Source organism: Anguilla anguilla, chromosome 9 (assembly GCF_013347855.1).
Source record: "Anguilla anguilla isolate fAngAng1 chromosome 9, fAngAng1.pri, whole genome shotgun sequence".
NCBI lineage: Eukaryota > Metazoa > Chordata > Actinopteri > Anguilliformes > Anguillidae > Anguilla > Anguilla anguilla.
In genome coordinates this window covers 5,098,831-5,124,886 of record NC_049209.1, presented here as the reverse complement: position 1 = coordinate 5,124,886, position 26,056 = coordinate 5,098,831, and the positions used below count along the sequence as shown (strand labels likewise).

At 46.6% G+C, this 26,056-nt stretch overlaps 1 protein-coding gene across 2 annotated transcripts; it reads left to right on the top strand.

Annotated features, from left to right (window-relative positions):
• The first annotated feature begins 733 nt into the window (after positions 1-733).
• Positions 734-26,056, top strand: lars1b (leucyl-tRNA synthetase 1b). 2 transcript variants are annotated; one of them, XM_035434089.1, is made up of 32 exons: positions 734-875; positions 1,069-1,190; positions 1,569-1,656; positions 1,777-1,857; positions 1,953-2,096; positions 2,611-2,772; positions 3,795-3,907; positions 4,336-4,399; positions 5,069-5,136; positions 6,117-6,342; positions 6,886-6,973; positions 7,803-7,879; positions 8,131-8,184; positions 8,309-8,449; positions 8,959-9,036; positions 9,174-9,259; positions 9,391-9,456; positions 10,050-10,132; positions 11,057-11,195; positions 11,789-12,001; positions 12,547-12,604; positions 12,816-12,879; positions 13,179-13,362; positions 13,700-13,790; positions 14,061-14,201; positions 14,502-14,642; positions 16,950-17,060; positions 19,031-19,141; positions 21,295-21,399; positions 22,406-22,501; positions 23,301-23,433; positions 24,973-26,056. In XM_035434089.1, exons 1-32 carry the CDS (start codon positions 870-872, stop codon positions 25,173-25,175), a joined length of 3,537 nt encoding a protein of 1,178 aa, XP_035289980.1. In that variant the 5' UTR covers positions 734-869; the 3' UTR covers positions 25,176-26,056. The 2 variants fall into 2 exon arrangements, with proteins under 2 accessions (XP_035289980.1, XP_035289981.1); XM_035434090.1 differs by lacking the exons at positions 734-875; positions 1,069-1,190 and having other exon boundaries at positions 1,597-1,656; positions 1,953-2,095; positions 2,609-2,772.

The window sequence follows — 26,056 nt, the reverse complement described above, 5'->3', positions numbered from 1 at the left end:
GGGTACACAAGTAATCTTCATCGTAGCAGGTGATGACAAATTCAGTAACTGTACCAATGTATAATGTGGAACATAAAATAAAAACGAAATATTTGTCTTCATCTCTTGAACCATATATTCTACAAAGCTGAAACCTACACTACAGCAGGCAAAGAATAAAAAAAATAATAGAAGTGACAGTTTATTTATTTATTTATTTATTTATTTATTTATTATTTATCTACAAGGTCTCAGGAAGATGTAGCTATTCAATTTTTGTCTGACTACATAAAGTCACGTGGTCTTGATATTGAGTGATCAGATACATTAATCAATATTTCATTTTTATTTTATGTTTTACATTATACATTGGTACAGTTCCTGAGGTTGTCATCACCTGCTATGATGATGATGACAATGAGGATGACGACGATCATGATGATGATTATGATAATTATGATTATTATTGTCATTATTATTGTTATTGTTTTAACTGCTGCAAAAAACACAATACAGGAATAATGAATTCCCCGGCCTTTCTACTGACCTATCTGAACTATGAATTCAGAGAATTCCATATTGATGTTCGCGGGACTTTGGCGTGCTCGAATAAGAACTACCGTTCCCACACATGTCTTCAAAAAATGAACTTGGAAAGATTATTCTGATTTGTAGGTATTGTAGTTTTATTTAGATAGGCTTCGCTTTCTTACAAGGGGCAAGAAACTACTTTCCCAGAGTGCAGAGCGTTTCCCATTGGCCCTCTGTATATGTCGTTCCTGTTTCATCAGCTTCAGCTGTGCTAGGTGGCAGCAGCGTGGGTCTTGTTCGTGCCGTCATCTACGTACAGTTTCTTAATTGTTTAGAAAATCCCACTCAGTCCATTCAGAATGACGGTATGCATGTTTGTTGTTTCACTATTATTTTAAAACACATTCAGCTCCATGTTGTGTCTTAGCGCTACCTTCAACAACAGTAACGATTCACGTTGGTTAGCCAACGAGCTAACTAGTTAGCTAGCGATGGCTGTATATTGTTGTACGGAAGCTGTCACTGTGACAAATTTAATTCTTTGTACATGTGTTTCAGGAACGAAAGGGGACTGCCAAATTGGACTACCTCAGAAAAATTGAGTTGGATGTGCAAAAGAAATGGGAGAAGGAAAAAGTTTTTGAAAGTGATGCACCCAGCACGATTGGTGGCAGCAAAAAGTGAGTTTTGTAACCATGCTTGCGGGGTTCGCCGGCATGTCATCTGGTTAGCTATTTGTAATCCGTCTGCTGCAACAAACCAGCTAATTGCTGAGTAAAGGTTAATCCACGCGGTATCCTCTACGACGTATGTTTACTGTTAGCTAGTGGTTATAGCTATGTTAGTTTCGCTTTGCACGTACACCAGGGCATTTAGCAGCAACTGCAAATGAACTGTGATTACATATCGTTATGATTTCCCTAGTGGTACTTTTGAGGAGTGGTTTGGTGTCGTAGTAGGTTGGAGTAATTACTCTATTGCATTAGCGTAACGTTTTGTGCCCACGTGTTATCACCTTGATATGATTCTTGATTAATGAACGTGAATTCATTTTTCAGCAAGAACAAGTACTTTGTCACCTTCCCCTACCCCTACATGAATGGAAGGCTTCATCTTGGTCACACGTTCTGTCTGTCAAAGTGTGAGGTGGGTATGCTCTCAAGTGTAATAAGTATAACTATCTGCTTACTGGAGTAATCTCCATATTATGATCTTGTATTATACCACCTTGCTCACATACAGTCTGACTCCGCTGTTTGTTTGCAGTTTGCAGTTGGGTATCAGCGTTTGAAAGGAAAGCATTGCCTCTTCCCTTTTGGACTCCACTGCACAGGGATGCCTATCAAGGTAAGTCCTCCCTTTCTTACCTCAGCAGTTGATGCGATGTGTCGCGAATGCTCCTTCCGCTTCGGTCTCGCGTCAATATCGACCCCCTCGTTTAGGCCTGTGCCGATAAGCTGAAGAGGGAGATGGAACTCTATGGCTGCCCGCCCCAATTCCCTGATGAGGAGGATGAGGGGGAAGAGGACCTCAAGCCTAAACTTGGGGAGGAGATCGTCATCAAAGACAAGTCTAAGGGAAAAAAGGTGAGGATTGATCTTGCCAGACAGACTTATTTTGGCTCTGGCTTGGTCTCTAACTGCATTTATGGATGTCAACAAACATTAAAACATACACTGTGGGTTAAAATAGCCATTCTGATCCTTGGTGTTACCTTTCCAAGATGGCATTGAGGTCATTGACTTATTTGGCTGAGCAACAACATGGCTTCTTTGGCAAACAGCCTTTCCTTGAAAATTTTAAATCCACCTGGCCAGTCCTGTTGAGGGTTTCACTGGCTGACCCAAGGCACTACACTAGCATTTTCTACAAGGGACACATGTTCTCCTAAGTTGAAAATCACACTAATGCATCCCAATTAGTAGATGTGCTCCCAGGTTATTTTTCCCATTGGCACACCTCAGTTTTACGGAGAAAATGCTCCTAACACGGGAGCACTGTAGATCCCTGCCCTGCCCACCTCTCGTACCTCCAGAATGGATCTCCGTTCTGACCGATGCGTAATATTTTGGTTTTTTTCCCTCGCACGCGCCCTATCAGAGCAAAGCGGCGGCCAAGGCCGGGGCGGCGAAGTTCCAGTGGGACATCATGAAGTCGCTGGGCATGCGGGACGGCGAGATCGCCAAGTTCGCGGACGCCGCCCACTGGCTGGACTACTTTCCGCCGCTGGCCGTTCAGGATCTGCGGAGCATGGGAGTCAAGGTGATGGCGGGAAAACGAGACGAGCGTAGCTTTGAACCGAACGAGTTTCGACCGGAGCTGGCTTCGGTTTGTTTTACAGGTTTAGAGGAGCCGTTGGTGCTAAATTATTATACTCACTGAAATGAGTACGGTTTAACTTTAGAAATTATCGGTCAGTGGCTAACGTGCATGTGCTCGCATGATGTGCGTTTGTATTGCTGATGTGATTGCTGTAATTGTTCTGTAGGGCACGTTTTCTGTCAATGTGTTCCTGTTAAGCACTGCGTAATGTACACCTGCTTCAAATTGGTTATATGCTTATCTTGCAGCTGTTCTTTTACTCGACCTATGCCCGTGTTTTTCTACCTTTTGCTGCATGCATTGCAAGTATCTTGCCACAGAGGCATTGGTGGTTGCTGTGCAGAAGAGGAGCTTAGAAATAGGATCTGAAATCATAATTACAGATGTGCTGGATCCATGTTTTGGGAGTTCTGTCAAATACTGAAACTTGCACTAATGATTCAGTCAGCAAGTTGAAATGAACACCATTTTTGTCATTTGTTTTGCGTTTGTGTGCCTAATCTATTGTAGGTTTAGCAATATTTCTCTTTGTCTCCCCAGCTAATGCAAACTATGGTTGGCTTGTCGTTAGCCTTAACAAACGTTGTAAATCCTGTGCTTCAGACTCAAGCGCTTCAGCAATGGTGACACTGTGCTGCTTAACGTCCATGCCACCACATTATAATTCAGTTTCACGACTCATACAGATTCGGTCTGAAATATTGCCATATGAGTTTTCTTGGCGGAAACATTCATTTCTTAGGCAGTGGTATCCAGCCGTTCAAACACAGCCACAAACAAGTGCCCAGACAACAGTAATATCAGTGTTTCATTTGAGTTGATATTGGGCCAAACACAAAAAAAATCTAAAAGAAACATATATTTGGCCAATTTGGAACCCGGATCCTGGATTTGGTGCATTCCTAATAATGGCGATGGTTATAATAATGAATATGAATTTTCTGATCTTTGGTCTGCTGCAGATTGACTGGCGGCGTTCCTTCATCACGACGGATGTCAATCCCTTCTACGACTCCTTCGTGCGGTGGCAGTTTATTACTCTGAAGGAGAGGAAAAAAATCAAGTTTGGTAAAAGGTGAGCTGTGCTCTCATTACATATTGAAAATGTTAGTGTTACTGCGCGTCATCGCTAGGCTCCACGTACAGCGTGACGCTGCTTAATGATTCTGTTCTTAAGGAAAGGTTCCCTTTGATTATCCTTAAGCATCGTTTTTGATGCCTCGTTGTTATGACAACACCTATTTACTTTCATCCACGTGCGCTCTGGTTGCTTTCTCCCTCTATCTGTACTTTAAATGTTTTTTTTTTTTTTTTTTTTTTTTTTTTGCAGATGTGGTATGCTTAACGTGTCATGTTGTATTTGTCCTTTACGTCACTCATATAAGACCACAGGCCAGAAAAAAATAACAGAAATAATAATCATGCAGAAATAATAAATATTATTAAGCAGAAATATTAACTGCATTGCTGGACAGTATGAACATGCAAGCTTCGGTTTGGCAGGTATACCATCTACTCTCCGAAAGATGGGCAGCCGTGTATGGACCATGACAGACAGACTGGGGAGGTGAGCATTTAGCCTTGATGCAAGTTATTATTTTTTTTTGTTGTCGTGGTACAGGTTAAACTGGGAATGCGGGATGTCAACGCCTGTGAGAGTATTTGAGTATTAATTAACTGTGTGACTGAGTGACATCTTTAAAAAAAAAAAAAAAAAAATTAAAAAAAAAAAAAGAATAACAAGTTGCACAAGAAAAAAAAATTCAAATCAATCCCAACAATATGGTACCCTGGTTTCACAATAGAGTTCAGTGTTGTATTTATTTATTTATTTATTCATTCATTCATTCATTCATTCATTCATTCATTCATTCATTTATTAGGTCTAATGTTGAGAAAAAAAGTTACTTTGCAAGTCATGGCGTGGTCCAGTTGAACTGGAATTTTGCAAACAGGAAATACTAGCTCTTGCGAACTATAAAGTCAATTGTCTGCTTCCCTTTCTGTCCACTACTGTCTGTTTAGCCTTCCCACTGTTTTCAGTGACATGCTGTTGTTTATATATGCTGTGTGCTATACTGGCCGTGGCATGGTGCAGTCTGTTGTACTTTTAAATGAACTTTGTGTGAATTGGTGAACAAGGCTTTCTGATCATTTGCCTAACACTTTATTAATGCTTTGGCTTAAAATTTTTATTTGCCTCCTGGTTCATCCAAATTTTTTTTCTCTCCTGCAGGGAGTTGGTCCCCAGGAGTACACCCTTATCAAAATGAAGATTGTTGAACCTTACCCCTCAAAACTAAGGTATGCGGGCATAGCTTTTAAACTGAATTTTAAATAGAATTTTTCCAACGGAATCTACAGTTGGGAGATGGGGCTAATTTCTCCTTCCAAATCATGTGACTGTTCCTACCCTATAGCTGACTAAGTCTATCGTTTTGGGGCGGGGGTTAATTTTTCCTTCCAGAGCATGTGACTGTGCCTGCCCTATAGCTGACTGAATCTACAGTTTAGAGGCGGGCCTGACTACTCCCTCCAGAACATGTGAATGTGCCTACCCTATAGCTGACTGAATCTACAGTTTGGAGGCGGGGCTGACTTCTCCTTCCAGAACACGTGACTGTGCCTACCCTATGGCTGACTGAATCTACAGTTTAGAGGCGGGGCTGACTACTCCTTCCAGAACATGTGACTGTGCCTACCCTATGGCTGACTGAATCTACAGTTTGAAGGCGGGGCTGACTTCTCCTTCCAGAACATGTGACTGTGCCTACCCTATAGCTGACTGAATCTACAGTTTGGAGGCGGGGCTGACTTCTCCTTCCAGAACATGTGACTGTGCCTACCCTATGGCTGACTGAATCTACAGTTTGAAGGCGGGGCTGACTTCTCCTTCCAGAACATGTGACTGTGCCTACCCTATAGCTGACTGAATCTACAGTTTGGAGGCGGGGCTGACTTCTCCCTCCAGAACACGTAACTGTGCCTACCCTATAGCTGACTGAATCTACAGTTTAGAGGTGGGGCTGACTTCTCCCTCCAGAACATGTGACTGTGCCTACCCTATAGCTGACTGAATCTACAGTTTGGAGGCGGGGCTGACTTCTCCCTCCAGAACATGTGACTGTGCCTACCCTATAGCTGACTGAATCTACAGTTTAGAGGTGGGGCTGACTTCTCCTTCCAGAACATGTGACTGTGCTAACCCTATAGCTGACTGAATCTACAGTTTGGAGGCGAGTCATGTATCTGCGGCTAACGGTCTCCTCCGGTTCCCCTTGCAGCGGCCTGAAAGGCAAGAGCGTCTTCTTGGTGGCCGCGACCCTCCGGCCGGAGACCATGTTCGGGCAGACGAACTGCTGGGCGCGGCCGGACATGAGGTACGTCGTCTTCGAGACGGCGAGCGGCGAGGCGTTCGTCTGCACGCGCCGGGCGGCCCGGAACATGGCCTATCAGGGCTTCACCAAGGAGAACGGCGTGGTCCCCGTGCTCATGGAGATTCTGGGACAGGTACGGTCCTCCTCCTTTACTGGGTTATTACAGGTGATTCTGGGACAGGTGCAGTCCTCCTCCTTTAATGGGTTATTATAGGAGATTCTGGGACAGGTACAGTCCTCCTCCTTTACTGGGTTATTACAGGTGATAGGAGGTGTTTTCGTAATCACACATTGTCAGTGTGACACAAATCCTATATCTCCTAAAAAATTTTTTAAAAAAAAGTCACAATTCTAAGGGTTAGCAATAAATTAATTCTATAATTTATCAACGCAGTGTTATGGGTTGTTGATATGGGGCTTTGAATCAGCTTCATTACTTAATTGAGTTTGGTGACATGTATATAAAGCTGGATGTGCTTGCATGCACACAAACACACCCACCCTCCCACCCGTCCAACCACGTAGTCTCATTGAGATAAGAAATGTCTAAAAGGGAAAATGTCTACATGTACTAAAAATGGAAAGTGCAGTGTGTTTTTTCCCCCCCTCACAAAGCTTGCAGTGTCACAGTGTCTGTGTGTTTTATCTGCTTCTCTTATCTTTTTTTTTTTCCCAGGATATTCTTGGCTGTGCTCTGAGCGCCCCCCTTACCTCCTACAAGACCATCTACGCCCTGCCGATGCTCACCATCAAAGAGGACAAAGGTGTGGAGGGGCTGCTCTGATCTCCGCTCTGATCTCCTCTGATGTTGCTAACGGTGTCCTGCCTGTGTGTGTGTGTGTGTGTGTGTGTGTGTGTGTGCGTGCGTGCGTGCGTGCGTGCGTGCGTGCGTGCGTGCGTGCGTGCGTGCGTGCGTGCGTGCGTGCGTGCGTGCGTGCGTGCGTGCGTGCGTGCGTGCGTGCGTGCGTGTGGGGGGGGGAGATGCGATCGGTTTGTGTGGAAGCAGTGTTAGAACCCCCTGCTTCTGAGGGGGACGTTAATGTTTGGCGCACAACAGGACAGGGTTTGAGGACGGCTGTGATTGGTCCCGGCCTGCGGGTAATGCCGCACGCCGTTGGGCTGTGTGGAACTTAGATTTTTGGCTGGACCGCAACAGCGGGGCCAGCCCTACAAACGCGAATGTCTGTGACTGACTGACTGAGTGATGAAGTTACACCATTGGTCGGCCGAGTTATGAAGTTACACCACTGGTCGGCCGGATCACGTGTGTTAGGTCCAGCCATATACTAGGTTTTAACCTGGTCTTGTTCTCTTCTTGTGAGGGTCATTTCAGTGCATTGGCTTTTTCTCTTCTCCCTGTTCTCTTGTCTTTTTTTTATGTACTTCAGTGTTGTATCCATTTCTGAAATAATGGCCTTACCAAATTGGAATGCCATGCCTTCAGACGTCGAGGACTGTTTGCAAGATTAAGGCAATCGAAAGGAAATGGGTTGTTTGAGGACAGAGGAAGGTAGCGCCACGTTTGTTTTTAAAGTGCTGGAGTCGTTATCGCTGAGTTCCAGTCTGGGTCTTTTTTTTTTTTTTTTCTCACAGGTACCGGGATTGTCACCAGCGTTCCGTCCGACGCACCTGACGACATCGCTGCCCTCAGGGACATCAAAAAGAAACAGGTGCGTTTCTTTATGTGTGTGATTTTGGTTGTTAATATACACGAAGACATAAAGGTTTTTTGATGTTGACGTTACATTAAAGGCATTTAGCAGACGCTGTTATCCTAAGCTTTTTGGCTTTTTGGATTTTTTTTTACATAGTATCCGTTTATACAGCTGGATAGCCACTGTAGTGTAATGCAGCTTACTGGTGAGCAAAGAGTGATTTGTGCTCTGTGTGCTGCTCACGGCCATTTTGTTTCTTTTCAAAGGCACTGAGGGAGAAGTACGGGATCGAAGACAAAATGGTGTTGCCGTTTGAGCCGGTAAGTGGTGCTGTCTGTGGGACCGGCGGCGTCAGTCAGTCGCGTTCGCTCCTCTGACCCCAGCTCCCCCCCCCCCCTTGCGTGAGGGTGTGACCTGGACCGTGTGTTTCCCCGCCCTCTGCAGATCCCCATCATCGAGATCCCGGGCTTCGGGAACCTGTCCGCCCCCCTGGTGTGCGACGAGCTGAAGATCCAGAGCCAGAACGACCGCGAGAAGCTGGCCGAGGCCAAGGAGAGGGTCTACCTCAAGGGCTTCTACGAAGGGGTGAGTCACCATCGCCGCCGCCGCCGCCGTCCGCTCCGTACAGCACGGTCAGGGACTGAAGGGCCAGTGATGAACACTGGGCATAAAACGCATTTTATATCATAGGGGAATGTGAGTGTACAGAGAGAGAGCTAGCTCTTTAGCTAGTTATGCTAGCTGGGAGACCCGGGTTCAAGGGTAGGTTTAGCGTTCTATATCAGAGGGGATATCAGTGTACCAAGAACTAGTGCTTTAGCTGGTTATGCTAGCCAGGAGACCCGGGTTCAAGGGTAGGTTACGCATTTTATATCATAGGGGATGCTGGTTACGTAGCGCTTTCGCTGGTCAAGGGTTGGTTAAGTATTTTATATCATAGGGAAGGCTTGGTTACATAGCGCTTTAGCTGGTCCAGGGTTGGTTAAGTATTTTATATCATAGGGAAGGCTGGTTATGTAGCGCTTTCGCTGGTCAAGGGTAGGTTAAGCTGCTGCTGGATGAGCGTTCCTCACCTGACTCTTCCCTCCCTGTAGGTCATGCTGGTGGATGGATACAAGGGGCAGAAGGTCCAGGATGTGAAGAAGCCCATTCAGAAGATGATGGTGGAGAAGGTAAAGAGGACTGAGGAGAGAGCTGTAGTCCTCTCCTGATTGTTTTATTAGTTTTTTTAGCAGTTTCTGGTCTGTTATGAACTTTTTTCATTCATGAACATTTTGGGGTTTTTTCTCCCCTTTTTTTGAAAAATAAGGGCGAGGCCCTTATCTACATGGAGCCGGAGAAGCAGGTGACGTCCCGCTCGGCGGACGAGTGCGTGGTGGCGCTCTGCGACCAGTGGTGAGTGACGTCATCGAAACGTCGGCGGCCGCCGAGGCTCCTCTCGTCTTCTCGCGTTACCGTTACGGAACTTTAACCTGTTAAAATTAAAATTAAAAAGGCATAAAGCGCTAACCTGTGTTTCCTGACAGGTACCTGGACTACGGAGACAAGGAGTGGAAGCAGCAGGCCTCGGGCTGCCTGAAAGACCTGGAGACGTGAGTGAAAACCGAGCGACGGCTTTTCCCGCCCTTTTTGCGGGGTCGGAGGTCAAATTTTCTGGTGTCCAGTAACGATTGTGCTAGTGTTCTCTTGAGGTGAAGACTTTAAGCATCGCTAATGGCGACATTTGCTGAGTTACAGGGCAGGTGTGTGACCTAGTGGTTGGGGAACATTACCCCTTGTAACCCAGACAGTTTGGGGATTGGACCTCCTGGTGTGACGATGCTGTCTTGTGCCATCGAGTGAAATTCTGAGTTTAAAGGATGAAGCAATCAGTTGAAAATCAGTTGATCGCCATGGAGATGGGTGCATGTTTAGCAGTGGGTATTTGTAATGTAAGCTGAGGTTGAAATGTCCAGTGGTCAGAAAGTAAAAGTCATGTGCCATGTGTTACTTCCACCCATGAACTCAACCAGCTGACTTCACAAATTAGTTCTGCCTCCTGGCTGAAGATTTAGCAAATCCAGGCGATTGGAACAAAACACTTTAATTTCTGGACCAGGGTTTTTCCGCCTCTGAATGTAAGGGAATGTGCTCTGTCATCCCCTGCGATCGCAGACCTTTATTTTTTTGCATTGACGTTCCGCAGGTACGGAGATGAGACCAGGAAGAACTTCGAAGCGACGCTGGCCTGGCTTCAGGAACACGCGTGCTCTCGAACCTACGGCCTGGGTGAGGGGGCGGGGCCGGGTGGGGCCGGGCCCGTGGTTCAGGGAGGGCGGGGGGCGGTTTTGGCTGGCAGGGTGGGGCTACAGAGGAGTTCACGCATTGAGAAAATGCTATCACCACTTGCTTCACCTCACAGAGAGCTATACGCTCCCTGAGCTTTCTGTGCCAGATCACTTGCTCAAAGTTGTTCCTGCCAATTAAAGGGGCTTTGGAGGAGGCTGTTTTGGGTCTGGAACACGCTCATCTGCTAAGGTCACCCTCTTGCAGTCAGGAAATCCAATGAAGCCAGATGCCGATATTTTTACCCGCAATGTTTCCGTACTCCCACCTCCTTAGTTAATAATTCAGTTCTTCCTAAGTTACTCCATTTTGGGAATTCACTTTTTTTCAAATCCCATTAGTTGTGCAATTGTGATTCTTTTTAATGGAGTTAAATCCATCTGATAGATCAAATATTGACCTTGTTAATAAACCCTTCCCCACCGTAGCTGGTTATTCCGTTCTTTATCATCTATGAGCTGGATGTAGTCGATTTGAATTCAGCCTCTACCTCTGCATTGCTCTAATGATGCAGATTGTCACAATACAAGGATCATGCCACAGTATCTGCGAATCATAACACACATTCTTTGTCATCATTCATAAGACAAGCCAATGTCGAAGCATTTTTGGATACTCTAAATTTGTTGTGTAACTATAAGAAATTTTCATATGAACTGGATAATCTATCCTTTAGCCAAGTTGAATTCCAAAAACAACCTTTCTTTGATTAAAAAGGTCATTATAGCAGTAATATATGAAAGATGATGCAGATATTGACAGATTTCTGCAGACCCTCTGGGAAGCAGATTTTGTGAGCGACAAGCGTTCGACCTTTTGCGGAACGACGATGGTCCCTGATTGGCTGTGTGGTGTCTGTTGCCATAGGGACGCGGTTGCCGTGGGACGAGCAGTGGCTGATCGAGTCCCTGTCGGACTCCACCATCTACATGGCCTACTACACCGTGGCTCACTTCCTGCAGGGCGGAGTTCTGAACGGCCAGGGGGCTTCACCTCTGGGTATCAGGTAGCCTGCCCCCCTGCCACTCCCCTCACCCCCCACCCCCCCCATCCTCCCCCCCACCACTGATACGGGTCACTTCCTAATCTGCCGTTTTGTGGCTGTTATCGTGATTCTCGGTAGCTCGGTAGCTGGGCCTTTTCCAGAACGTTCCCTGTTGGAATTCCAGTCACAGTGTGATGCTGCCGCCTTTTTTTACCCCTGAGCGCGGGGATTAGCGTTAGCGTGGCGCGGATGCTTCACGCCCAGATTTGGATGCGCGAGTCGAGCTGGGTGTGAAGGCCAGCCCCGTGAAGCAGCAGCAGCTGCTGCAGCATGCATGGCAATCCCAGCTTCATCTCCTGTAAGCGTTTACCTTTGCGATAGATGCAGTAGTAGTTTTCATTTTATTTTAATATCTTTTACAGATACCGGTTATTGTGGTTCAGCTGGTGCACCCAGCCGAAGGGCGTGTAAAATTATGAGTGCAAATCTCCTTTACGAGCCCCTGGGGGTCTTCCCTTGGATCCACGTGCGCTGTGCTCCTCTATGCTAACGGGCTCACGCGCGGCTTTGCGCTTTTGTTTTTTTTTGTTTTTTTTTTTTAAAACCCGTCTTAGGCCGGAGCAGATGACCCGGGAGGTGTGGGACTTCATCTTCCTGAAGAACACGCCCCTCCCCAAAACCGACATCCCCAAGGAGCACCTGCAGAGGCTGCGGCGGGAGTTCGAGTACTGGTACCCCGTGGACGTGCGCGTCTCCGGCAAGGACCTGGTGCCCAACCACCTGTCCTACTACCTGTACAACCACGTGGCCATGTGGCCCGAGGACAGGTGAGGGAGACCCGCCATTACGCTAGCCGTACGCTAAGGCTAGCGCTGCAGCACCGTACCAGAGCAGCTACGTGCTAAACTGTCATTAAAGACATGGGAAGTAGTAGGCTAAGGCTAGCGGTGTAGCACCGTACCAGAGCAGCTACGTGCTAAACTGTCATTAAAGACTTGGGAAGTAGTAGGCTAAGGCTAGCGGTGTAGCACCGTACCAGAGCAGCTACGTGCTAAACTGTCATTAAAGACATGGGAAGTAGTAGGCTAAGGCTAGCGGTGTAGCACCGTACCAGAGCAGCTACGTGCTAAACTGTCATTAAAGACATGGGAAGTAGTAGGCTAAGGCTAGCGGTGTTGTCCCGTACCAGGGCAGCTACATGCTAAACTGTCATTGAACACATGGGAAATGGAACGTCTTGTTTATACTTAGGGTTTTGTGGGTTTATTAAGAAATTTTTTCATGGGGGTATCCCTTTAGATTGTGTGTGAGTGCCTTTACCCTAAATTTAAAAATTGGATCTGAAATCATTTGTCCCTCTCTCTCTCTGCAGTGGGAAGTGGCCACAGGCAGTCAGAGCTAACGGACACCTCCTGTTGAATTCGGAGAAGGTGAGGTAACGTTCTCCTCCTACCGGGCTCTGGTGAACGTGATCTCCGATCTCCCCCCCCCCCCTTGGGTGACCTGACCGTGACCGCTCAGAGACCGCATGTCTCTTCCTGTGACACAGCACCGGCAGGAAGTGGCAGTTTAGCTCCGCCCACGGCTTCCTCAGAGTAGAAGGATCTGAACCACGTGGTTTGTGTTTCTCTCTTCTTCCAGATGTCCAAGTCTACTGGGAACTTCCTCACCTTGAGCCAGGCCGTCGACAAGTTTTCCGCTGACGGTAAGACGCGGCGAACGGACGCTCATGCCTTAACGTTTATGACCGTTTCGTAAACACATGAACATATACATTTTTTGCTTCTCTGAATGCGTGCCCTACTGTCAAAGAAGAAACGGCAGTTAGAATTAGCGGAGAGTTATTTAGGGGCTGAAGTTTAGTCGGTATATTTCAGCAGATAAACGCTGTTTACCTAACAGATGATAAATGACTATGTGTTTTTGCCAAGCTGTATTTGCGTTTGCATTTGAATTTGCATTTGAATTTGCATTTGAATCCGTGTTTTTCGCGCCCGTGCCCAGGAATGCGCCTGGCCCTGGCGGACGCCGGCGACACGGTGGAGGACGCCAACTTCGTGGAGACCATGGCCGACGCGGGCATCCTGCGCCTCTACACCTGGGTGGAGTGGGTCAAGGAGATGATAGCCAATCAGAACAACCTGAGGACGGGGCCCGCCGACACCTTCAACGACAGGGTCTTTGCCAGGTTAGTAGGGGACTGGGTCAGCAAAGGGGATCACCCAAAATTACTCCTGTTCTTCACCTGCTGTTTGAACAGGAGTAGTTTAGGAGAGTTTAACTTTTTAAAAATTTAATTCATTAAAATTGTCAATCTTTCTCACACAAGTGACAGCATATTATACCCACCTTTTCTGGTTCAAACAAACAACAGTATATTTAACACACTCTTTCTCCCCCTCTCCTCCCTCTTTCTGCATCTATCTCTCTCTCTCTCTCTCTTTGCATCTAACCTATCTCTCTCTCTGCATCTCTCATGCTCTCTCTCTCTCTCTGTCTATCTGTCTATCTCTCTATCTCTGCAGTGAGATGAATGCTGGGATCATTAGGACGGAGCAGCACTATGAGAAGATGATGTACAAGGAGGCTTTGAAAAGCGGCTTCTTTGAGTTCCAGGTAATGGAGAAGTTTGTGATGCGGTGCCTCAGTGCGGTTGTGGGTTGTGCTGACATGTCACCTTTCATCATGTGATCCTTCAGTTTTCAGCTGCATTAAGCCAGACTGGCACAGGAGGTAGATTTAAATGGACAAAACTGAGAGCGTCACTTTGGCTCAGAATTTGGCTAGGACACCCGCGACCCCGCTTCTGTACGCGACGGGACGTTTTTTAGACCGCGTTGCTTCGCTGAGTTTCCGCCCCCCCCTCTTCCCGGATCCCGTCCACAGGCCGCGAAGGACAAGTACCGGGAGCTGGCCATCGAGGGCATGCACAGGGACCTCGTCTTCCGCTTCGTCGAGTACCAGACCCTGCTGCTGGCGCCCATCTGCCCTCACCTGTGCGAGCACACCTGGGCGCTGATGGGAAAGGTGAGGTTGCCCACGGCAACGGCGGCCACGAGGCCACCTGCTGTGAGGCGGGTTACCCATTGAAGAGTAGGTTTTTTGGAATGTAGTTTTTCACTATTTTAAGTCAGTGTTCTAGAACTTCTGTCAGTGTTCTAGAATTGCTTTCAGTTGCCAGTGGTGATTGTTAAATCAGCATTAGAATCTTCAGTTAAGAGCATTCTAGTCACACGTTTGCGATCTCACACCTTAAAGGTGTAAGGAAATCGCGAGCGAAAGGCGACTTCCTGCTCACTCCCCGCCTCACTTCCTGTCCCCCCGCAGAGCGAGTCCCTGATGAAGGCCGTGTGGCCGGCCGCCGGACCCGTGGACGAGGTTCTGATGCGCTCCTCCCAGTACCTGATGGAGACGGCGCACGACCTGCGCCTGAGGATGAAGGCCTACATGCAGCCGCCCAAGACCAAGGTGCCGCTCGGCATTGTGGGATTGCACTGCCGCTAGGAGTAAATGCGACAGACCCAATAGGCTAACCTCAGATCGATAGTGCTGTGTTGCTGACTTTGGCAGTGAACATTATGAATATTCACGAAGGGGTGCTGCTAAGGACGCTGGTCTTGTCATTGGCCACGCCTCTTCATTAATATTCATAACCTTCGCAACATCAATGTTACGGAGACAGTACATTGATAGAACACAGTGTTGACAATCTAGTTAGTCTATGAAATATTACACTGTCCATAAACTAAATGGTAAATGGACTGCATTTATATAGTGTTTTTATCCAAAGCGCTTTACAATTGATGCCTCTCATTCGCCAGAGCAGTTAGGGGTTAGGTGTTTTGCTCAAGGACACTTCGACACGCCCAGGGCGGGGTTTGAACCGGCAACCCTCCGACTGCCAGACAATTGGTCTTACCTCCTGAGCTATGTCGCCCCAAACTATACTACAGCACTGGAAACTGCTGTTTAAACTTTAATCTTTAAGTGCAAGAAAGAGGAGTGGAGAGAGAGAACGCAGAAGCTGACCACCTGGTCATTTTTTCTGTCGTCATAAAGGATGGATTCTCAAATCTGGCCCTCGAATCCAAATCCGGCCCTGGTTTTCTTTCCTCCCGGGTAATTAACTGAGCAATCAGTGCTGCCGATTGGCCGGACTGTCATCACACCTGACTCCCAAGTCTTCATGATGACAGTGAAAATAAACGTGAATGCTGCATAAGAAGATGTGCAAGTCGCTCTGGATAAGAGCGTCTGCTGAAAGCCTATCATTTAGTGTAACGTAATGTAAACATAAAAGTCAAGTTTTATAACCCAATATGGTAGCCGTTTATTTCCCCCCCCCCAAAAAAAAAAGCATTTTCTTGTAATTTGTTTAAATGAATACAGACCTGTTCGCGTCAATACACTTGAAATGAGACCGAGAGAAAGGCACAGACATGGAAATGGGTAATGAAATGTTTTAGCCCTGTGGTTAAAGCCGTGTTATGCATAATAAAGCGCATTGCAGCACGCAGCACGAATAAGAGGAACTCGGCCACACCTCTGCTTTGGGCTGGGGGGGCGCCGAAGCACCCCTCCAAACCCCCCCCTCCCCCCACAGGCCACTTCCCCGTCCCCTCTCCCCCGTCTGTAGAAGTAGCTGGTGAAAATGTCCCTCCTCTGATGTAAGGGGACCTGACACCTGTCATGTTAAATAAACGTGTAGATACCTGGGCTTTATTTGGCCCGGAGCCCCCCCCCGACCCCCCCCCCCCGTCTCTCCCCCCTCCGCCTTTTCTCCTCTGCCGCTTTTAAGAAGAAAGAACTCCTTCAGAGCACCACGCCGTATTATATAAAACGATTACCGTCAGAAATTAATAATTTAATGTTAAAATAAAAATAAAATTTGTTCCTCTTCTGGGCCGAGCGTCTGTCGCGATGCGATAGTGGGCCATGGAGCACAGTAAGCAGCGGTTCGGTACAGATCGGAGAGATACAGGGGGGTTCGGGTGTCTGTCTGTGGAGAGACTGGGCTGCCGTTGGCTGATAAATAACCCATTTCGTTCTTTAGATTGACATGAGCGTTATCAAATGGGAAGAAAGGGAAAAAACGAAGTGATTCAAAAAGGAAAAAATTTGAGTTAAAAAAAAAAAAAAAAATATCTCAAGTTAAAACGACAGTACTCTGGGATTGCATAAACATTTCATCATAAGTAGTTTTAATAATTTACTATGGTTTAAAAAAATGAAAAGAACTATGGGCTAAGAACGTTCGTGAACTAACTTTTTCTTAACTTTCCTTGTAATAGGATTAGCAGTAAAGATGCCTGCATGTTATTCAGCTGGAAAAACAGTCAATCATTCCCCAATATTATCAGGTTCCCAAGAGCCAGTTTAGATTTTCTGGTGGATTTAGTGAAATGTTTCCTGTGGGTTGGTCAGGGTGTGGGGCTACAGTTCATTTCTGCAGGGCCCTACCTCCTCAGGTAGTGCGCTGATGTGGGGTTTCATTTTTAACGTGTGTTTACTGTATCTAGGCCTGTTGGCATGACCGGGTGTTCCTCATAGGTGTTCAGGGAATCTCAGTTCATACACTTGTGTGTCCTGCAATTATGTTTTTTTTTCAATTAATTTAAACTTAGAAGCTTAAACTCAAGGTGGAACTGATAATGCCCAACGTGTCTTAATAAGAAACTGATAATGACAAATGCGCCTTAATACGAAACTGATAATGTCTAATGTGTCTTGTTTTGTTTTTATTTTATTTTATTTTATTTTATTTTGTTTTTTCAGAAGGGTGACAGCAAGCCCCCGGAGAAGCCCAGTCACTGCACCATCTACGTGGCCAAAAGCTACCCCCCCTGGCAGCACAGTGCCCTCGTTCTGCTGGGGAAGCACTACAAGGTGAGCGCCCCCCCCCCCCCTCCAAAACCGCACCCGCCCCCGCCCCCCTGGTTTCCAACACTGACACCCACACATTGAGTTACCTCCCTGTAGGGACAGGAAAAGCATCTCTTCCTCCTCCTCTTACTACTCCTCCCCCTCTTCACCTCCCTCGCCTCCATTAATTAAAAAGCCCTGCATGGCTTAGTGTCAGAGTAATCTTCCTCACTGTCCCACTGTGGTCATTAAAAATCCCTCGGGCCTCACCCTGACCACCCCCCCCCCCCCTCCCCCCAACCCAGGCCCTGGCGTGGCCAGTTTAACCCTGTGAAGAGTAGGCTTTTTGGAATGTTTTAAAAAAAAATTTGTTTTATTAAGTCCGTGTTCTAGAACTCCACTGCTTTCAGTCACCAGTAATGATTGTGACATCAGCGTTAGAATGAAGCCCCGCCCACAAGGGGGGGTGGGGGGGGGAATCGCGTACGGCTTGAGAGTCGGGTAAATCCAGTTAATGAATCTTTATAGTTTGTATTCATAAATTCCAGTCGTGTTTCATCAACATAATATCCGTGAGCAAAGCTTGTTGCTTTTACCACAGCTTATATATAAAAAATTTTTAAAAACAATGCGGCATTTATGCCACTGTACATTCAAACAGCTTGTGTCAGTTTTTCAGCAATGCGAATTTGAAGTATCTTTTATTTTTATTTTATTATTTTTTTATAAAGGATGTGAATTTTTAGCTCTTGTTCCACAATGTATTTCTGCATCTGAACTTGCATAAAATATACTGGCCACATGGTGGCGCAGTCCACTGAAACACAGAATTAACTTTTCTCATTTCGTCTCATTTCATCCTCTTGATTTTTTTTTTTTTCCCTCAAATAAAAATTTATGCTTCTCGGTTGACAGTTTATTTGAGATGTACGGCCAGAAGTGCCGCAGATGCCAAGTTTGCTTTTGAGACATAAACGAGCCCTTTCTCTCTCATCATCTCGCAATTTGGCAGCGAACGCTCAGCGATGTTTCTCTGTCATAAACCTGTCCGGTGGTTAAAGGTGGGCCCTGAGCCTTGTGAAAGAGCTCGGTCCGGCCCTTCCAGGTTCCGTTTGTCTGCCGTCCTCGTTTAACACCGTTTCCTGGCCGTCTGAGGTGTTTTTGGAGTGTAGATTTCCCAGCTCCGGTGGCTTAGTGTGGGTTCGTGCGACTCAAGCAGACAGCCCATTTGGGCTGAGTGGTCTTCTTTTTTTTTTTTTTTCCGTTGAAGAACACACTCCCGTTTCATACCGTTTGCCTGAAGCCTGTGAGATGAAACGATACACAAAATGTCCATTTCTAGCGCATTTATACTTGGGGGGGGGGGGGAAAATAGCAAAAACAAATAATTGTGCTGTGTTAATTTGTACATTTATTCTTGTTTTGACTGAACCAGAAAAGCATTCTTGCGTGTATTTACCCTGTATATGTGAGTAACTGTCATCCTACAAGTTTTCAATACTACACCTCGGTCCTGCATGCGATCCAAACTTACAAGCAGGGGTTGCCTTTAAATTGGGTGACAATGTTGATTCGGTCCTGTGGAGGCAGATTTCTGACTCGTAAGAAGGGAGAGGCGAACCCTGGTCTTCGAGTTCACGCACGTGTATATTTTAACACCAGGCCAAAGGCACAGAGCACACACATTCACTGTAATGTGAAGTTTGGCTAGAGCTGATCTTAAATGATCCTGAATGCCCCAAGATGGCGGCAAAGTAGCATGCAATGGCCTGTGGGCTGTCTGGACTGCTTTAGGTCCTCCTCCAAGTCCTTTTTCCAATTTTTTTAATTGCTTACATGTGGATAATTTTTTATCATTTTTATTGTCTATGTTGGTGTGTTGTAGCACAGATGAGACCCATCCATCTCATTTTGTTGTGCACTCGTGGATTGTGTACTGGCAATAAAGTTGACTTTGACCCTTGACCTGCTCATTTTCCCGCCTTTTTGCTCAGAACAACAATGGCACTCTGCCGGAGAACAAGGTGATCGCCGCCGAACTCGGCGCCATGCCGGAGCTGAAGAGGTACATGAAGAGGGTCATGCCCTTCGTCGCCATGATCAAGGTGAGGAAGAGGAGGAGGAGGAGCGAGTGAATGCGTGTGTGAGTGCAGGTTTGCGTGAGAGCGTTTGTACGTCTGTGTGTAAATGATGGTAGAAGTAATAATAGCACATTATAATGCAAATCGATGGAGATTGACGTCCCCCAAGTTGTTAGACGGCATTACCTTACCTTACCTTGCATTTTATATAGAACTTGCATAGCTTTTGCATTTTTACATAGTATCCATTTATACAGCTGGATAAGTACTTAAGCAATTATTGTTAAGCACCTTGCTCAAGGGTACAACGGCAGTATCCTACCTGGGAATCAGACCTGGAGCGTTTAGATTACAAGCCCGGTTCCTTACCCAGAATGCTACGCTGCGTTGTTGACTGTTGTTGCTGGGGAACTTGCCAGACAAGAGAGACATAACATTACAGGCATTTAGCAGACGCTCCTATCCAGAGCGACTTACACAAATTTTTACACAGCATTTACATTGCATCCATTTATACAGCTCCATATATTCTAAAGCAATGCAGGTTAAGTACCTTGCTCAAGGGTACAACGGCAGTGTTCTACCTGGGAATCGAACCTGTGACGTTTTTACAAGACCAGCTCCTCACCCATTATGCTACACTGCCGCCCAGACAAGAACAGTGTTTGTGCATTAATATTTTGTTGCATACAGGAGCATACAAGCATTTTGCTAGATGATCTTGATAGCAACTAGTTAGCCAGCCAGTCTGTTTGTTTATGCTGTCACATTTCCTTACACAACTGACAAAGTGTTGAGTTTAAGTGTATTCAATCCAGCAAGGTGACTTCCCTAGTGTGTGACCTGTGTCGTGAGCGGGTGGGGGGCAGGGGGGGGGGGGAGCGGGGGGAGCCCCACCTGTTTGAGCGCATATTACTGAAGATGTAGCCTATCAAAGCCTTTTAAGCGCTCTATTCAAATATGCAGCGCCAGCCTGGATTACTGCCAGCCAAGCGTGAGGAGAAAGATGCGATTCAAAACATGGCTGTCAGAATCGAACGCAAGCTCCTTTCAGGGTAAATGAAAAAGCGGTACATGCATTATGTATTTGTCTAAAACCATCAACAGGAGATTAGGGAAGAGATTGCAATTCGCTGTACAGCATTGAACATTATCACAGGCTGCTGAAGGGTACACAAGCCCTTCTGGTTGGAGAGCAGAAACTCGCAGTGCTCCGTACTTGCAAAACTAAAATCAAAAAGTTTAATGCACAGACTTCCTGGAGGTTTTTTTGGGGGGGGACAGTGCTACCTAAGAGGAATTCTAGATTCATTGGCTATTTTTACTTGGCTTTTGCACGCCGTGAGAATGAATACGAACTTTTACCTTTTCACACTTGTATATGCACTTTTTCTGTTTTTACAGAAGATTTTCTAGTTCTCTTTTTGACTAAGATGAAAGTCATTTTCGGAACTTGAAAAGAAAAGAGTGGGTTTGGGCAACTCCAGGTTTTGTTTTGGTTTTTTTCCTCTTGCCTTCTCTGCAGACTGTGTAAAGAACCTCAAAAAAACAGACAAAAAAAGCACTATCCAAACAAACCCACAACCGTCTGCCTCCCTCTGTTCATTCTGGATAAGAGGAGATATGGGGGGGGGGGAGCGGGGGGAGGGGGCTCTCTTTGTTGGCATTTGCCTCTGTCAAACGGCACGCTGCATTTAAAATTCAGCTCCTCTCCTCCGTCTGGTGAGGTGTCTCAAAGCCTTGGTTTGATCACAAGGCGGGAGACCGATTGTGAAATTCTTACGTTATGTGTTTCCTGCAGGTTGTCGTGCGGGAATGTGTTCAGTGTTTCTTTTTTTCGTTTGTTTGCTTTTCTGCAGACAGGTGGCACATACTGTTGCTGACTTACTGCATCCGTTCTACTGGCTTTGCTTTGTTTTTATGTGCTTTCGTTTCCAGGGCTGTTTGGGTGGCGGGGGGGGGGGGGGGGGGGGGGGGGTTGTGGCGGGGGGGTATCGGAGGGGGGTTTGAGAACCGTAATAAACCAGCGGCGTTGTTGTCACGCCGCGTCAGCGCTTTGTGTTCCCGCCAGCGGGTTTTCGGCTGTAGTCGAAACGGCTGGTTTTAGCGGCCGGAGGCTAGCTGAGGGTCGGTTCTGACCCAGTGCGGATCTGCCTTTTTTTTTTTCCCCCCTACAGGAGAACCTGGAGAAGAACGGGTCCAGGGTTCTGGACCTGGAGCTGGAGTTCGATGAGCGTGCAGTTCTGCTAGAGAACATCGTGTATTTAACCAATGCCCTGGAGGTACGGTCACATTCAAATATGCCTTATTTTTTTAATCTATTTTACACATAGAACAAATGTCCTCTGATGAAAAGATGTGTTTTCAGTCAGTAAAGAACCTAGTGACATAACGTAGGGTGGTGCCTCATCATAATGGATGTTTGGCATTTAAATGCCACCGGTGTTTTTACTGTATCGTGAAGTGTGACTGTTAGCTCAGAAAATCATTTTATCAGTTAAATGACATCAGTAATTTGCTATCACGTATGAATATCAAGACGTGCATGTCTTAATTTACATTAAAAATCACTATTTGCAAAAGATGCATTGTAATCTAAAACCCCCTCAATGGCAAAGCTTTAGCGCTCTCCATAAGATTTGGTGTGCAAAGGTTCCAGGGGGATGTAGATACCACAGACTCTGTATTTGTTTTTTTACTCATTAAATAAAATCGGAAAGAAATGTGTTGAAATTAAAAGGAAAAAAAAATCTTTCAATAATTCATGTGGTGGGTTTATTTTGAACACTTGTGGGCTTAGTTGGTATTCCAGGTAACTTTTTGCACGACTTTTCACTTATTTTATAAACTTAGAACGTAAAATGAAATATGCAAAAAAATCTTGCAAAATGTTACCAGTTACCAGACTTTTTTTTACTTTATAAAAACTTCAAAGGAGAGTGAAATCTTTCATTTGTTTACACCAATTAATTTAGAAAGAAATGTTAAAAATGAAATGCATGTAAATGTTTTATTTTTGTTTAAATGTCCTAATGTTGATTTGATTGGGCTAAATAGGTACACAAATGGGTACAAGTGCTGAGCAATAGTAAAATGATCCGGTATGAGATTTGAACTGGCAAACACCTGTGTAATGCTACAGCAACATGCTGTGTAGTGGTACCTCTGCGCATGTCCCTTCCTGTCAGTTAGTTTGACTTGCTGAAGGTGTTGTGCGTGTCCTGATATAACGCCGCGCCACGTTTCCCCCCCTCTCCCCCCCCCCCCCCCCCCCCCCCCACCCGACAGCTGGAACAGATCGACGTCGCGTTCGCCTCCGAGGCGGACGACAAAGTGAAGGAGGACTGTTGCCCGGGGAAACCGTTCAGCGTCTTCAGATCGGAGGTGGGTTTTAACGAGCCCCCCCCCCCTTTATCGGGGGCCGCGTCGGGGCCCCGACAGACAGGCGTGACTGGCGGAGATTAATCATCCCGCCAAAACCGCCAAGCCGCCAAAACCCGCCCGCTCACCTCAGCCGCGGTCCGCTTTGTCACCGCCAGCAGATTTTAAAAAAATAATAAAAAAAATGAATTTCATTATTTATTTTTTCGTTTTTTTTTTTTTTTTTTCTCTAACCTATTGTGATGTGATTGGCGTGGAGTCAGCCTGCCTGTCATTTTCCTGTTATTAGCTTCGCCTCATCGAATTTTTCCATTAATAGTTTCTCAGGACTGTCTTCAGAAATGTCAGGTTGCATTAAAGTGGGTGAGAGACGGGCAATTCAGACTCAGACAGAGTACCCATGCGCTTTTAAACCTGAGGCGTAGAGCGCCGCAGTCAAATTGAAAAGATACCAGCTCTTGAGTTTCTTGCACAGGTTTGGGCCTCATTTTGGTAAGGGTGGCATAAGTACACGTCCCGTTAGTTGATATCAGGGCTGCCCAACCCTGTTCCTGGGGATCTACCATCCTATAGCTTTTAATTTCAACCCAAAATTGGCGCACCTGATTATACTAATTGGAAGCTTGACGCGATCTCTAGCTGTTGAGCCGAGGTGTGCTTTGTTAGGGTTGGAGTGAGAACCTACAGGACGGTAGGTCTTGAGGAACAGGGATGGGCGGCCCTGGTGAATGTTCTCCATCGGTCTCCATGACATGTTTGTATTTGTGAGTCTTCACATCTCCCCGGTGCTCCCTCCCTCTAGCCTGGGGTACCTGTGTCCTTCATCAACCCCCAGCCGGCCAACGGCCTGTTCACCACCAAGATCAGCATCCGCCAGGGCGACAACAAGGACAGCATCGTCCGGCGGCTGTCCAAGGTCAACCGAGCCATCAAAGGTCAGCCCTTCATCTCCATATAAAACCAGTTCAGTTCGGCAGTTAGCCCTTCAACTGCATATAAAACCAGTTCAGTTCAAAGGTTAGCCCTTCATCTCCATATAAAACCAGTTCAGTTCAAAGGTTAGCCTTTCATCTGCGTATAAAACCAGTTCAGTTCAGCTGTTAGCCCTTCAACTGCATATAAAACCAGTTCAGTTCAGCTGTTAGCCCTTCAACTGCATATAAAACCAGTTCAGTTCAGCTGTTAGCCCTTCATCTCCATATAAAACCAGTTCAGTTCAGCTGTTAGCCCTTCAACTGCATATAAAACCAGTTCAGTTCAGCTGTTAGCCCTTCATCTCCATATAAAACCAGTTCAGTTCAAAGGTCAGCCCTTCAACTGCATATAAAACCAGTTCAGTTCAGCTGTTAGCCCTTCATCTGCATATAAAACCAGTTCAGTTCACCTGTTAGCCCTTCAACTGCATATAAAACCAGTTCAGTTCAGCTGTTAGCCCTTCATCTTCATATAAAACCAGTTCAGTTCAAAGGTCAGCCCTTCAACTGCATATAAAACCAGTTCAGTTCAGCTGTTAGCCCTTCAACTGCATATAAAACCAGTTCAGTTCAGCTGTTAGCCCTTCAACTGCATATAAAACCAGTTCAGTTCAGCTGTTAGCCCTTCATCTGCATATAAAACCAGTTCAGTTCGGCAGGCAGCCGAGGCAGATTTTCACCGTTTATATTTAGACTTGGGGGTGGGGGGGGGGGGTGTGTCTTTGATCAGTTATGTTCGAGTGAAACGCACACGCTCACTGGTCATTAAAGCCGCTCTCCTTTTATGGCAGGGAATGTTCGTCTCGGCTAAATTCCCCGTCTGGCCGTCTAATGCTCCTCAAAATTAATTAGCTGAATACATCCTCTCATCCTTTTTTCGAAAAGTAATTAATTTTTTTGAACATACAATGGCTGCTGTGCATCACCAGGTCGAGTGGCATTACGCTGGTGGTGGATGAGATCACGTCCGCACCACGATGAAGTGCTCTGTGATAATGGTGATTGGGCAACGCTTTGTGGAACTGAAATGTAGGAGGGGCTATCGGTGCTGTGTACAGCAGAGTGGTTTGATTGGCTTATTACTTTATTTAGGCCTGTGGTTGTCAGCACATGGTATCTATTCCATGTGCTATTGAAGTGCTATTTTAAGATCTTATGCTGAGATATTATATTTGTATGGTTGTCACTGTATATAGTTCAGTCCCATGATTCCCTGCTGTATCTTCTCCATACTGAGGCCAGACCGGGGAAGTTTTGTGTGGCCCTTGTGGGCGGGGCCTGTTGATTGACAGCTCACGGTTTCACCATGTGCTATTTGAAGTCCTGTACTGTTACTTGACAGACTATCTATAATTTATTAATGTTTGTAGGGTTGTTACAGTTCAATCCCATGATCCCCTGCTGTATCTCCTCCGTACTGAGGCCAGACCGGGGGAGTTTAGTCCGGCCCTTGTGGGCGGGGCCTGTTGATTGACGGCTCTCTCCCGGTTCCCTCTCCAGACCTGTCCAAGGTGAAGCTGATGCGGTACGACGATCCCCTCCTGGGTCCCCGCCGCCTGCCCGTCCTGGGGAGGGAGGAGCAGGGCAAGTCCCCCATTTCAGAGCGGAGCACGTTCCACATCGACCTGGCCGGCAGGAAGGTGCACGTCACGGACAACGGCCTCAGCGTGGACGTCGGGGACACCTTGGTGTACCTGGTCTAGGGGAGCCCTGAGGGGAGGGGGGGGGGGGTGCTGAAGAGCAACCGGGCCTCGCCCCAAACTTCGCCCAAAACCTGGCCCCAGACCTGGCCCCAAACCTCGCATTATCACACGCGCACACTCACTCGCACACTCACACACTCACTTACACGCACACACACACACACACACACACACACACACACACACACAACGCCTCTCTCACCGTCAGGCCCGCTCCTGTTGCTGCTCTAAAGGGCTGATCACCCAAAGGCTGAAGCTCACGCTGCTGTTCATCACAGCTGGGGTACGAAGGGGGTGCAATCGCAGATTATTATTATTATTATTATTATTATTATTAGTTAGGGTTGGAGTTTTTGTGCAAATCCGTCCAGCAGGTTTATGATGTATTGTTCAGAGTTGGAGGTGGGAGGGGTGCTGCGGAATTTATTTCTCCAACGCCCACACGCAGGCGCACACACACACACACACACACACACACACACACACACACAGACAGACTTACGCATACACAGAGACACACGCACTTACACGAACACCACACACACCGTGCGTACACACACGCACACACGCATGTGGTTCCTCACATCAGTAGTTCATGAGCGGTGCCTTTTAAAATGAACCGATACGACAGATTTAGTCATTGTCAGTGGAGAGGTTGTTTCGAGGCGGTTGTGGTTTATAGTGCGGCACCAGTGCGTCTAAGATATGAGTGTGCTTCAGTTCTGTGGCTGATTGGTGCTTTTCGAAAGGTCAGAGGGGCGGGGCCTGGTGGATGGGCTGGGCCGGGCCTGGACTTTGGGCTGTGCTAGAGAGGAGCGCGTCCTGATGTCTTTCTGTACAAATAAACCTGTGTTTCCTGTAATAAATACGCCCTCCGTGGA

Bases quoted from the DNA above. Each gene is read 5' to 3' on its own strand.
- lars1b (XM_035434089.1), top strand. The intron at 4,400-5,068 runs GTGAGCATTTAG...TCTCTCCTGCAG, and splicing joins ATGACAGACAGACTGGGGAG to GGAGTTGGTCCCCAGGAGTA. The intron at 17,061-19,030 runs GTGAGCGCCCCC...CTTTTTGCTCAG, and splicing joins TGCTGGGGAAGCACTACAAG to AACAACAATGGCACTCTGCC.